General features: G+C 48.5%; 1 protein-coding gene and 1 non-coding gene across 2 annotated transcripts in view; both read left to right on the top strand.

Annotated features, from left to right (window-relative positions):
- PHEX (phosphate regulating endopeptidase homolog X-linked) overlaps positions 1-9,969 on the top strand; it is a 61,671-nt gene extending 51,702 nt beyond the window's left edge. Inside the window, exons 18-23 of the mRNA XM_001513641.4 lie at positions 1,993-2,123; positions 3,199-3,264; positions 3,369-3,473; positions 3,982-4,058; positions 8,976-9,074; positions 9,850-9,969. Of these exons, the coding sequence (XP_001513691.2) occupies positions 1,993-2,123; positions 3,199-3,264; positions 3,369-3,473; positions 3,982-4,058; positions 8,976-9,074; positions 9,850-9,856 (485 nt within the window). The 3' untranslated portion in view covers positions 9,857-9,969. The remainder of the gene's footprint in view (positions 1-1,992; positions 2,124-3,198; positions 3,265-3,368; positions 3,474-3,981; positions 4,059-8,975; positions 9,075-9,849) is intronic.
- Positions 9,970-12,214: 2,245 nt separating this feature from the next.
- On the top strand, positions 12,215-12,352 carry LOC114817112. Its single transcript, XR_003764962.1, has one exon. It is a non-coding gene; the product is annotated as a small nucleolar RNA SNORA7 (small nucleolar RNA).
- Positions 12,353-12,692: the final 340 nt, after the last annotated feature.

The raw sequence follows: 12,692 nt of genomic DNA, 5'->3' as shown, positions 1-12,692 counted from the left end.
AGAAGACTTGGGTTTTTCGCAAGTTGACACTTTGATCGTCGGTCACAGAAATAATGACATTAATATTTGTGATATCTGTTAAGCGCCGTTCTGAGCGCTGGGGTAGATGCACGGTAATTAGATGGGACACAGTCCCCGGCCCACTTGGGGCCCACAGTCTTGATCCCTATTTTCCAGATGAGGGACCCGAGGCCCAGAGAAGTGAACTGACTCCCACAGCAGATTAGTGGTGGAGCCGGGATTAGAACCCAGGTCCTCTGACTTCCAGGCCCTGGCTCTATCCCTAGGCCACGCTGCTTGAGAAGAAGAAGGGTTGGGTTTTACTCGAGTTGATGTTTCAACCGCTGTGTTGATCTCAGAAATGAGAAACTCACTTCCTCTGCCCGTCGTCCTTTCCTCAGAAGCCCGTCAGGGTGGGTTATAAACTGGTGGTCCGCGCCGTGGTGGGCGAGGGCTGCGTTTCCTGCCCGCTTCCGGCAACACTGGCTGCTAGGGCAGAGCCCCAAACCACCTCTCAGATTGGCAGAAAGACGTGCGTTTTCACAGTAAGGTGTGATTGCAGATTATCATCATCTTCAGGGGTATTTATTGAATGCTGTGTGCAAAGCACTGTGCTGAGTGCTCGGGGAAGCGGCGTGGCCTAGTAGATAGAGCACGGGCCCGGGAGTCAGAATGAATGAATGAATTATGGCATTTGTTAAGCTCTTACTATGTGCCAGGCACTGTGCTAAGCACTGGGGTGGATGGATACAAGCAAATGGCATTGGACACAGTCCCTGTCCCACGTGGGGCTCACAGTCTCAATCCTCATTTTACAGATGGGGGAAATGGGGCTCAGAGAAGTGAAGTGACTTGCCCAAGGTCACACAGCAGACAAGTGGCCGAGCTGGGATAAGAATCCAGGTCCTTCTGGCTCCCAGGCCCGTGCTCTAGCCACTAGGCTACACTGCTTTCTCTGCGTTCCATTTCTGGAACGCGCGTTGGAAAAAAAGCGTATTTGCCATCTTGAATTCACACCTCTATCCTTGGAGCTTGTGACACGTTAAGCCCAGGGATTTTTGTGTAAGCATCCTTTTTCGGCTCTTGGAATCAACCAATGGCACTGATTGAGGGTGTACTGTGTGCAGAGCACTGTGCTGTGTGCTTGGAAGAGTTTGATAGAAGAATAAGGTGGTGATGGGATATTTCCACTGTGTTCCAGCTTCTTTCGTTAGGCTGGGAAGAGGTCAGACAAAAAATATTTCGCCTCACGAAACGCTGACGCTTTCTCCATAGCCTCCATGGGATTTGTGGGATCTGTTTTACACAGTGTGACTTATAAAAATAATAACTGTGGCCTCTGGCAAGGGCTTATTCTGTGCCACACTGTCCTGAGCGCTGGGGTAGGTACGAGATAATCACATCCCACATGAGGCTCAACAAGCTAAACAGGAGGGAGAACAATATTGAATTCCCATTATATAGTGATGAACTGAGGCACAGAAGCTAAGAGGCTTATCAAAGGTCACTCAGTGGACAGGGAGTAGAGTGGGGATTAGAACCCAGGACCTCTGACTTCCAGGCCCTTGATGTTTCCCCTAGGGCCCACTGCTTTTCTAGAGGCCGAATGCTAATTCCCCACTAGCAATCCCAGGCATGGGAAACTAGATTGAGAAGCAGCGTGGCTCAGTGGAAAGAGCACGGGCTTGGGAGTCAGAGGTCATGAGTTCGAATCCTAGCTCTGCCACTTGTCAGCTGTGTGACTGTGGGCAAGTCACTTAACTTCTCGGTGCCTCAGTCACCTCATCTGTAAAATGGGGATTAACTGCGAGCCTCACGTAGGACAACCTGATTACCCTGTATCTACCCCAGCGCTTAGACAGTGCTCGGCACATAGTAAGCGCTGAACAAATACCAACATCATTATTATTATTATTATTATTAGATTTCGGCCGTTCCTTCTGACATTCACTACCGAAACTGGCCACGTTCTCTTGTGTTGTTTCTCATCAGGCAGAAAATACGATAAGAACGGAAATCTGGATCCTTGGTGGTCGTCTGACTCTGAAGAAAAGTTTAAGGAGAAATCGAAATGTATGGTTAACCAGTATAGCAACTACTATTGGAGGAAGGCTGGCTTAAATGTACGTAGAGCCGTTTGGTGACTATTGTCAGGATTCTCATGAAATTTTCCCTGAGTTCGGGCGTCGTTCGTTCAGTCGTATTTATTGAACGTTGACTGTGGGGAAAGCGCTGTGCTAAGCGTTCGGAAGAATACGGTATAACAATAACAGACACCTTCCTGGCCTGCAACAAGCTTACAGTCTCTTGGGGGAAAAGTCTCTTCGTGAACTTGTGGGAAGAGTCTGCTCCTCAGAGGGCGGACACAGGAGATATTTTCTAACGCGAAGGGAAACGGTAAAATGAGAAAACTAGGCACATGTTCAAATCAATCACTCACTCGTATTTGTTGAGGACCTACCGTGTGCAGGACGCTGAATTCTAGACCGTACTCTCATTATGGGAAAGGAACGTTTCCCTAATTCTGTCATATTGTACTCTCCCAAGGTCTCGGTACGGTGCTCTGCCCGATTAGACCGTAAGCCCGTCAATGGGCAGGGATTGTCTCTATCTGTTACCGAATGGTACATTCCAAGCGCTTAGTACAGTGCTCTGCACATAGTAAGCGCTCAATAAATACTATTGAACGAGTAATAAGCGCTCAATTAATACCACCGACCGACTGACCAAACGCTTGGGCGAGTACAGTATAACAGAGTCGGTAGACACATTCCCTGCCTGCTTTTCAAAATCCACAGAGCCCGGTAGAAAATACCGCAGTGCTGCCAAAGTTGAAATGCTTTCGTTTGAGAAAACGAAATAATAATTACGGTACTTGTTAAGTCCTTATTATGTGCCAAGCACTGTTCTAAGCGCTAGGGTAGATATAAGTTCATCAGGTTGGACACAGTCCCTGTTCCACATGGAACCAGCTTAACCCCCATTTTACAGATGAGGAAACTGTAGAGGTGAAGTGACTTGCCCAGAGTCACCCAGCAGACATGAGGCGGTGCCGGTATTAGAACCCAGGTCCTTCTGACTCCCGGGCCCGTGTTCTATCCACTAGGCCTCGGTGCTTCTTAAAGCCACGCTGCTTCTTTGGAGACCTCCACCACCCCCACGTGGAAGTCCGATGGGCTTTTTTGTCTATCCCACCAGGTGAAAGGGAAGAGGACACTGGGGGAAAATATCGCAGACAACGGTGGCTTGCGAGAAGCCTTCAGGGTACGGATAGTTCCTGTGTCCGACTTTCCCGGGAATGGTATTCGGCTAAAGAAAAGCGGAGAGTGGCCCGTCCTGACTCCTCCTTCTCCTCTTCCTCTCTTCAGGCCTACCGGAAATGGATCAGTGACGAGCGACAAGGAACAGAAGAGGTTCTTCTCCCCGGCCTGGAATTCACCAACAATCAGCTCTTCTTTCTCAGTTATGCTCACGTGAGTCGGGGCTGAAAGAAGCAGAGTGGTCTAGTGGAAAGAGCACGGGCCTGGAACTTGGTCGGTTGTATTTATCGAGCGCTTACTGTATGTAGAGCACCGTACCGAGCTCTTGGGAGAGGAAAATACAAGGATAAGCAGACACATTCACTGGCCACAACAAGCTAACAGCCCAGAGGGGGCGGGGACAGACATCAGTGTAAATAAGTAAATGACATTTATGGACATACGTGGGTTGGGGCTGGGAGAGGGATGAATAAAGGGAGCCAGTCGGGGTGACGTAGAGGGAGTGGGAGAAGAGGAAGGGTGGGCTCAATCAGGGAAGGCTTCTTGGGGGAGTTGTGTCTTCAATAAGGCTTGGAAGCTGGAGGGGAGAGTAAGGCTGCCCAAAGGACTGACCACCTTAGCCTAACTCGGCAATAGTCAGATGGCACCGAGGTCGTGAAAATTCCATTTCTCCGCCCACCTGAGCATCGCTCCTCCTCCTCCCCCACGTTTTTGTCCCCAGGTGAGGTGCAATTCCTACCGACCGGAAGCGGCCCGAGAGCAGGTCCAGATCGGCGCTCACAGCCCGCCTCAGTTCAGGTAGAGTATAGATGCTGCCAGCATCGGCCCCATCGCACAGGTGGGGCAGATCGAGTTAAGGGTCCGGCTCTGGGCTCCCAGGCCATGCCAACTCTGTGTGTTTGCGTGCGTGTGGGCTGCCAGTCGAGTGATGCTGAAGAAGGTGAGGTCCGAGGGCGAGTGTAGACGCTGCCAGCCGTAAGACCCGAGGTTTAGTGTGGACGCTGCCGGCCACGAGGGACGAGGGCGAGTGAGGACAGGGCCGGCCGTGTGGCCCGGGTGCGATTGAGTGACGAAGCCCTGGTGGGGGTCTCGGGGGTCTCAGGGACCTTCAGAAGCGGCCTGAGATTATTGGAGTCTCTGGCACGTGCCAGTGCTTCTCCATCCTGAGCCACCAGAGTTTTCTGTGGTGACCAGGTCTGCCAGGAACGTATCCCAGCTGGAGCTTCGAGCTGTTACTTTGGACAGTTCTTTACCACTGTCCTCAAGTTTTCAGGTTAAGGCTCCCCAGAAAGCCTGAAAACTACCCGTTTCTGCCCTTCGAATAACTATAATAATAGAAAGTATTATTCTTCTAAGCCCTGGCTTAGTGCCAAGCAGCATGCTGGTGCTGGGGGAGATAAGAGATTGCCGATTTTGTTATTTTGTACTGTTCCTGGCTATTACTACAGGGCATGAAGCAGCGTGGCCTAGTGGAAAGACCACAGACCTGGGTTCTAATCCCGGATCTCCCAATTACTCTGCCGATTCCTTGCTGTGTGACCTTGGGCAAGTCACCTAACTTCTCGCTGCCTCAGTTTCCTCACCTGTAAAATGGATTCAATCTCTCTTCTCCCTCCTACTTGAGACTGTGAGCCCCCCGTGCAGAACAGGGACAGTGTCCCACCTCATTACCTTGTTCCTACCCCAGCACTTAGAACGGTGTTTGACACATAATAAGCGCCTACCAAGTACCAGAAAACAAACAATGAATGCTATTGAATGATCGATCGATTGTCCAATCGGACACATTCTCTGACCAAGACGCGCCTCACAGTCAAAGAGGAGGTAGAATGAGGAGCTTCTCTAGACCGTAAGCTCGTCTCTAGACCGTAAACTCATTATGGGCAGGGAACGAGTCTGCTAATTCTGTTGAACTGTACTTTCCCAAGCACTTAGTACAGTGCTCTGTATGTAGTAAATGCTCAATAATGATGATAATAATTGTGGTGGTTTTTAAGTGATTATTGTATGCCAAGCGCTCTATTAAGCTCTGGGGTAGATACAAGAAACACAGTCCCCCTCGTACACGGAGCTCACGGTCTTAATTCCCACTTTGCAGATGAGGGAACTGAGGCACAGAGAAATGAAGTGACTTTCCCAAGATCACACAGCAAAGTGGCGGGGTCAGGATTAGAACCCAGGTCCTTCTGACTCCCAGGCCCGGGCTCTATCCGCTAAGCCACACTGCTTCCAACACTTAGTACAGTACCTGGCACATAGTAAGCGCCTAGGCCTAGTTAAACATAACAATATAACTGACACATTCCCTCCCCTCTTGCTGCTTGGGGCTCCTGAATTTAGAACAATATTTCCTTGGATTTGGAAGGCATCGCTGATCCTATTATGATTGCTTTGCTTGTATCCAATTTCCTTGTATCCACCCCAGCGCTTAGTTCAGTGCCTGGCACATAGTAAGTGCTTAACAAATACCATCATTATTATTACTATTTTACACTCAGGGCAAGAAAAACGAAACCACTGATCTTGAAGTGCCCAGGTTCTAGTCCAACAGTCATAATAACAATCACAGTGCCTAAGCACTTACTATAGTAACTAGAGTATTTGTTAAGCGCTTACTATGTGCCATGCTCTGTACTAAGCACTAGAGTAGGTACTCCATCATCACGTCGGACACAGGGCTCACATAGAAGGGAGAACAGGAAGGAAGTCCCATTCTACAGATGGGGAAACTGAGGCTCGAGGCATTTAAGTGGCTTGTCCCAGGTGACACAGCAGCCAAATGGCAGAGCTGGGATTAGAACCCAGGTCCTCTGACTTTCAGGGCCGTGCTTATTCACTCGTATTTATTGAGCGCTTACTATGTGCAGAGCACTGCCCTAAGCGCTTACCCCATCAGGCTACATCCCTTTTCTAGAAATCATGACGGTGTATAAGGGAGAAAGAATGTGTTATCACTTAAAAATCGTAAGCGCTTAACAAATACCAACTTAAAAATCGACTTTGCCAAGAGCTGGAAAACTGAAAAATGTAGGGACCGTTTCACATCCCTCTCTGCTGGATCCCAAGTCCCAGAGCCGTAATCTCGGCCCAGCGCCTCATGTTTATTCATCACGGATTTTTAATTAATGTTTAATAATGTTTTTCGTGAATCGCGACGCTTTTTGTCGAATTGATGTTTCCGCTGCCTGTCGGAGGGACTGGGATGGAATCCATCTCTTCCCCAGTTTTCAGAAACTCTCCTAATGTTGTCTACAAATTTGTGCCAGCATAAAAATCCGTAAAAACCTAATCATCGGGCTGGGAATTTCCTCTCCCGGTTCCACGGGAGCAGAGGATTTTAAAGCCAGTAGTTGTCGGATCAAATCAAATCCCTCTAGTCTCCTTTTGGGGAGGGAATGCGTCTACCCAATCTGTTATGTTGTACTTTCCCAATCATTCAGTAGAGTGCTCTGCACACAGTAGTAATGGACAGTGCTTGGCAGATAGTAAGTGCTTAATAGAGAAGCAGCGTGGCTCAGTGGAAAGAGCCTGGGCTTGGGAGTCAGAGGTCATGGGTTCGATTCCCGGCTCTGCCACTCGTCAGCTGTGTGACCGCGGGCGAGTCACTTAACTTCTCTGTGCCTCAGTGACCTCATCTGTAAAATGGGGATGAAGACTGTGAGGCTCATGTGGGACAACCTGATGACCCTGTATCTCCCCCAGCGCTTAGAACAGTATAGTAAGCGCTTAACAAATACAAATACCAACATTATTATTAATAAATAACATTAAAAACCCCCAAATATCATTGGTAGATTGATATCTCATCCTTTTCCAAACACCTTGTTTGTTTTATGGTACTTGTTAAGCGCTTACTTTGTACCACACGCTGTACCAAGCACTGGGATAGAGAGACGATAAACAGTTTAAACATAGCCCCTGTCCCATATAGGGCTCACAGTCTAAATCAGAGGGAAGAGGATTTAATCCCTATTTTATACGTGAGATAACTGAGGCACAGAGAAACTTGTCCAAGGTCCGAAGTCCAAAGAGGGGACTTATCCAAGGTCACCCGCAGGCAAGTGGTGGAGTCAGAGTTAAAACCCAGGTCTTCTGACTCCTAGGCCCCTGATTTTTCGGTCAGTCCACAGTGCTTTCCATCTAGTCAGGAGGTCATATCGATCGAGTGCTTGCTCTGTGCACCTAAGCTATTTCAGAGGTTTTGCCCCGCAGCACCGTGAGTAGAGGAAAAAATTAAGATGGAGTCACCAGTGTCGCCGTTTTGACTCTCAAACCTGTTGATACATGTTCCCTGCCCACACGAGCTTCCAGGGTAGAGGAGACAGACAGACATAAATCTAACTAAATAAATTACAGATATGTACGTAAGTGCACTCTCCCAAGCGCTTAGTACACAAGTCCTCAATAAATACCAGCGATCGATCGATTACCACAGTCAGACATTTTGAAATGCCAAATGCAAGGGTGTGACAGGAAGTAGTGAGGTCGCGGAGGCCGGGGTGGTGTGCATTTCATCGAGAAAAGCCTGCCTTTTATTCGAAAGCCTGTCAACAGCCAAGTCGGCGGTGTCGGAGATTTCCAAACTGCTAGATTTCAGCTCCGCCATTTGAAAATGAAATTGGGTAGGATGGAGACAGCAAGCAAGTTTCACCCGAGCGACTGAAGTAATCGCCCGCCTCGTTATCGTTAAAGCGCCTGGTGGAAAAACCACTTTGAAACGGGGTCTCGGGGCCTCAGTCTGGAAATGAACTCAATTCTCCCACGGCCTAGAGTTATTTTTTGAGTTTATGAGGCACTTTGGGAGGGACATTAACTTCTTCACACCCCCAGAGGAATTGTTTGATAAATTGCTGGATATCCAGCAGATACGCTGCCGGAATTCACCGCATCCCCTGGGCACGATCTCGGTCTCAAAGCCTTAGGACAAGACTCGCTCGGAGCTCTAGACTGGAAGCTCATCATGGGCAGGAAACGTGTCTACCAATTTATAATGTCCTCTCCCAAGCGCTTAGTACAGTGCTCTGCACCCAGTAAGCGCCCAATAAATTCGATTGGTCCCAACGGGATATATCACCCACTCAGTTGTCAATCCATCTGTCCACTAAATGAACTGCTGTGTGATTAGAGAAGCAGCGTGATTTAGTGGAAAGAGCACGGGCTTGGGAGTCAGAGGTCCTGAATTCTAATCTCTACTCCGCCACATGTCCGCTGAGTGTCCTTGGGCAAATCACTTCACTTCTCTGTGCCTCAGTTCCCTCATCTGGAAAATGGGGATGAAGTCTGTTAACCCCATGTGGGACAACCTGATTACCTTGTACCAACCCCAGTGCTTAGAACAGTGCTTGGCACATAGTAAGCACTTAAATACCATCATTACTATTATTATGTTGGGCAAGTTACTTAAATTCTCTGTGCCTCAGTTCCCTGATACGTAAAATGGGGCTTATGATCGTGAGCCCCACGTGGGACACGGACCGTGTCCAACCTAATTTGTATCTACCCCAGCGTTCAGTACAATGCCTGACACCTACTAAGTGCTTATCAAATGCCATTTAAAAAAAGAGAGGGCAAGTGTGGGATCAATGCCATTGATCGATGGATGAGGAAATAAGGCTGGTCACCGGCAAAATTGGGCGTTCTCACTGTAGTCCCGGCATTCAGCAATCCTGATGTGAACGGGGAGATCGAGGAACGTTTCTGTGGTTGCTTTTCCAGAGTCAACGGGGCTATTAGCAACTTCGAGGAATTCCACAAGGCCTTCAACTGCCCGCTAAATTCGACAATGAACAGAGGAGCAGAGTCCTGCCGGCTTTGGTGAGAGAGGCTTCCCTCCATCCCCTCCGGGGGTCTCTGAGGCTGCGGTGTACGGAGCCGAACGTCCATCGTGCACCGGGGCTGAGCGATCGGAAGAGTAACAATAGTAATAATTATGGTATTTGTTAAGCACTCTGTATGTTCTAAGGGTTGGGGTGGATACAAGCAAATCGGGTTGGACACCGTCCCTGTGTCATGTGGGGCTCACATCCTCAATCCCCATTTTAATAGATGAGGTGACAGGCACAGAGAAGTGAAGTGACTTGCCTAAGGTCACACAGCAGACAGGTGGCAGAGCCAGGATTAGAACTCACCATCTTCTGACTCCCAGGCCTGCTGTGCTCTATCCACTACGCCGTGCTGCTTCTTCTCAGAATTGGTGTCTGAGGCCTCTTATGATCCCTTCCACCTTGAGGACCCTCGTGTAGAACGGCGACTGATACTATCCGATTATCTCGTAGCCACCCCGGGGATTAGCACAGTGCTTGGCATAGAAAAAGCGCTTCGCACCCTAACGATTGGTTCACAGAATAGGAGAAACCACATCTCCGTCGTGATTTATTCGGCTTCTCGGTTTGCCGTTAGGGCAGATTGGTACCTACCTATTTCAGGTACGGCTGGGCTGGAGGACACGCTCGATAAATACGATCGGGTAAATGAATGACTACCTCACCGCAGGAAATGGAGTGTGGTGATATATGTCACCCGTGATACAGGGTGTCATAAATCGAATGGCCAATCTGGAGAGGTTTTTGATTCCGGTTTTTCTATTTAGCAGTTAAGCTCGCTGCCTCTGGCTTTGGAGAGTGTCAGGAGAAAACAGTGCCTCACTGCCGGGAACCACGGTCCGGAAAGTTGACTAGAAGTAAATAAAAGTCTTCCATTACTCTCCTCATCACACTGGTCCAGCACCCTCTTTTTGTTACGATGTTTGTGAAGCGCTTACTATGTGTTAAGGACCGTCTGAAGCGCCCAGGTAGATACAAGTTAATCGGGTCGGACACGGTCCCCGGCTCACCCTGGGCTCGTAGTCCAAGTCGGAGGGAGAACAGGTGTCAGATCCCCATTTTGCAGTTGAGAAAACTGAGGACTAGAGAAGTGAAGTGACTTTCCCAAGGTCTCTGACTTCCAGGCCCGTGCTCTATCCACCAGGCCACATGGCTTCCCAAGCTGCTACCGATTTACAGGCAGGAATTTTTTCCAACATTTATCAGGGAGGGAGAAGCAGAATTCAAAAAGAGACACATTTTCTAAATCCTGGCCTGTTATTTTATGATTTGAATCAGGCCGCCTTTGTCATCTCCAAGTTCCCTGACCCCTATAACCATATTCTAGACATACCCCGCAACTCTAATCATCTGGACTTTTTTAATGCTTTTTCCCGGAAAAGAGCAGGGTAGAGACACTCGATATTCCAATTCTTCCATAACATCCACGGGGGTCTAAAAGGGCCTTCATACCGTCGTCACCTGGCCCGTGCTGAGAGAGAAGAAGCCCGATTCCCTCTTGGGATCGTCGCCTTCGGTTTGACTTGGTTCATTTTGTGTGTATGAAGTCGATCAGACCGACAGACATTGTAGAATACGTTATTTCATTAGAAGAGTCGGGTACTCTTGAAACGCGGAGAAAAGATCTGAAAACTCAATCCTTTTAGTCGATAAGACTGTAAGCTCACTGTGGGCAGGGGATGTGTCTGTTTATTGATCATTCATTCAGTAGTATTTATCGAACGCTTACTATGCGCAGAGCACTGTACTAAGCGCTTGGAATGTACAATTCGGCAACAGATAGAGACAATCCCTGCCCATTGACGGGCTTACAGTCTAATCGGGGGAGACGGACGGACAAAAACAAGACAACTTAATCGCAATAAATAGAATCAATTGTTCTGTCATACCTTCCCCAGTCCTTAGTACAGTGCTCTGCACACAGTAAGCGCTCAATAAATATAATTGAATGAATGAATTTAGTGGACAGTGGACAGATTTTGTCTTCATCAGTCATTCACTGAACTCTTACCCTTATAAGAAACAGCCCCACAAAGTGACCAGGTTCATGGGGGAGATGGTCACTTCCTCCCGATGTCACCCACCCAGACCCACAGAACATTTAGTTTCTGATTCTTGGAGCGCTGCTCCTTCCTACGATGCAATAGTTGAGAGCACACATCTCATCAGACCCACTTCTCCTCCCGTAATTCCCCTGACCTCAATAATCTACTGCACAGAGAAGCCGCACGGCCTAGTGGCTAGAGCAAGGGTCTGGGAGTCAGAAGAACCCGGGTTCTAATTCCGGCTCTGCCGCTCGTCCACTGAGTGACCTTGGTCAAGTCCCTTTGCTTCTCTGTACCTCAGTTCCCTCATCTGTAAAATGGGGATTAAAATTGGAGCCCCATGTGGGACAGGGACTGTGTCCAACCCGATTTGCTTCTATCCACCCCAGCGCTTAGTACAGTGCCTGGCACATAATAAGTGCATAACGAACACCACTGTTATTATAATTATTGTTACTAAGTCATTGAGATTTCATTCATCACCCAGGAGATTGCCGTTGGATCAAAAAGGCTCCTCTCATCGGGTTTACAAAAGGGTCTTTCTGATTATGCTTTTTCTATCTGAATTTTTCTCCGGAGACAGGTCCGGTTGTATCTCCTTTCCCCTCCCTCGTGTACCACGTGGGGTGACTTTTATCTAAATAAAAATGAATCCAAGAGTGCGTTTTCTGATTTCCGCTGTTCCTGCTTGACCCTGGCCGCAATTCAGACTACCCGCTTTGAAACCTGTGCACGGAAGTAGAGGCTTGACCAATCACCCAGTTGGTAGGCTCTGTTTAGACAGGATAATAAGGGTCAGAAATTATTCATATTAATATCTATCTCTCCTTCTAGATTGCAAGTTCATTAGAGGTAGGTAATGTGTCTGATAATTCAGTTGTATTTTACTCTCCCAAGCACTTAATCCAGTGCTCTGCACATAGGACTCAGTCAATACGATTTACCCCGCTAATGGCCTTCCTCTACTCGATAAGCTCCTTGTGGGCAGGGGAAGTGTTTACCAACTCTGTTATTTTTTTTTATGGTATTTGTTAAGCACTTACCGTCTGCCAGAGACTGTACTAAGCACTGGGGTAGATAGAAGCTTCCCCTCTCAGGATGGCACCTGGAGAGTTTCCCGTACTCTACCAGTCACGGCTACGGGAGGGAGAGTCAAGCAGAGGCCTGTCCATTCCATTCCTAGCCTGGGCAGTGGCTAGCGAGTGGCAGGCCGTCGGCTACAAGTCCAAACTCACCTGTTCGTGGCAACAGCGGCACGGGAGAGAGCCGAGGACGGAGACTCAGGTTGACTGCGTGGAAAAAGGTCGACCGTGCCCGGATTTTTACCAAGAAAACTCTAGGGATTCGCTACCGGAACGATTGCAGATGAAAGGTGGGGTGTTCTGGGAGAGTTGTGACCATGGAGTCGCTATGGGTCGGAGACGACTCGGCTTAAAACATGACAAGATGCAAGGTTATCAGGTTGGACGTAGGCCCTGTCCCACATGGGGCTCACAATCTTAATCCCCATTTTACATATAAGGTAACTGAGGCCCAGAGAAGTGAAGGGACTCACCCAAGGTCAC

Source organism: Ornithorhynchus anatinus, chromosome 15 (genome assembly GCF_004115215.2).
Source record: "Ornithorhynchus anatinus isolate Pmale09 chromosome 15, mOrnAna1.pri.v4, whole genome shotgun sequence".
NCBI classification, from domain to species: domain Eukaryota; kingdom Metazoa; phylum Chordata; class Mammalia; order Monotremata; family Ornithorhynchidae; genus Ornithorhynchus; species Ornithorhynchus anatinus.
This window is presented reverse-complemented; position numbering and strand designations above follow the sequence as displayed.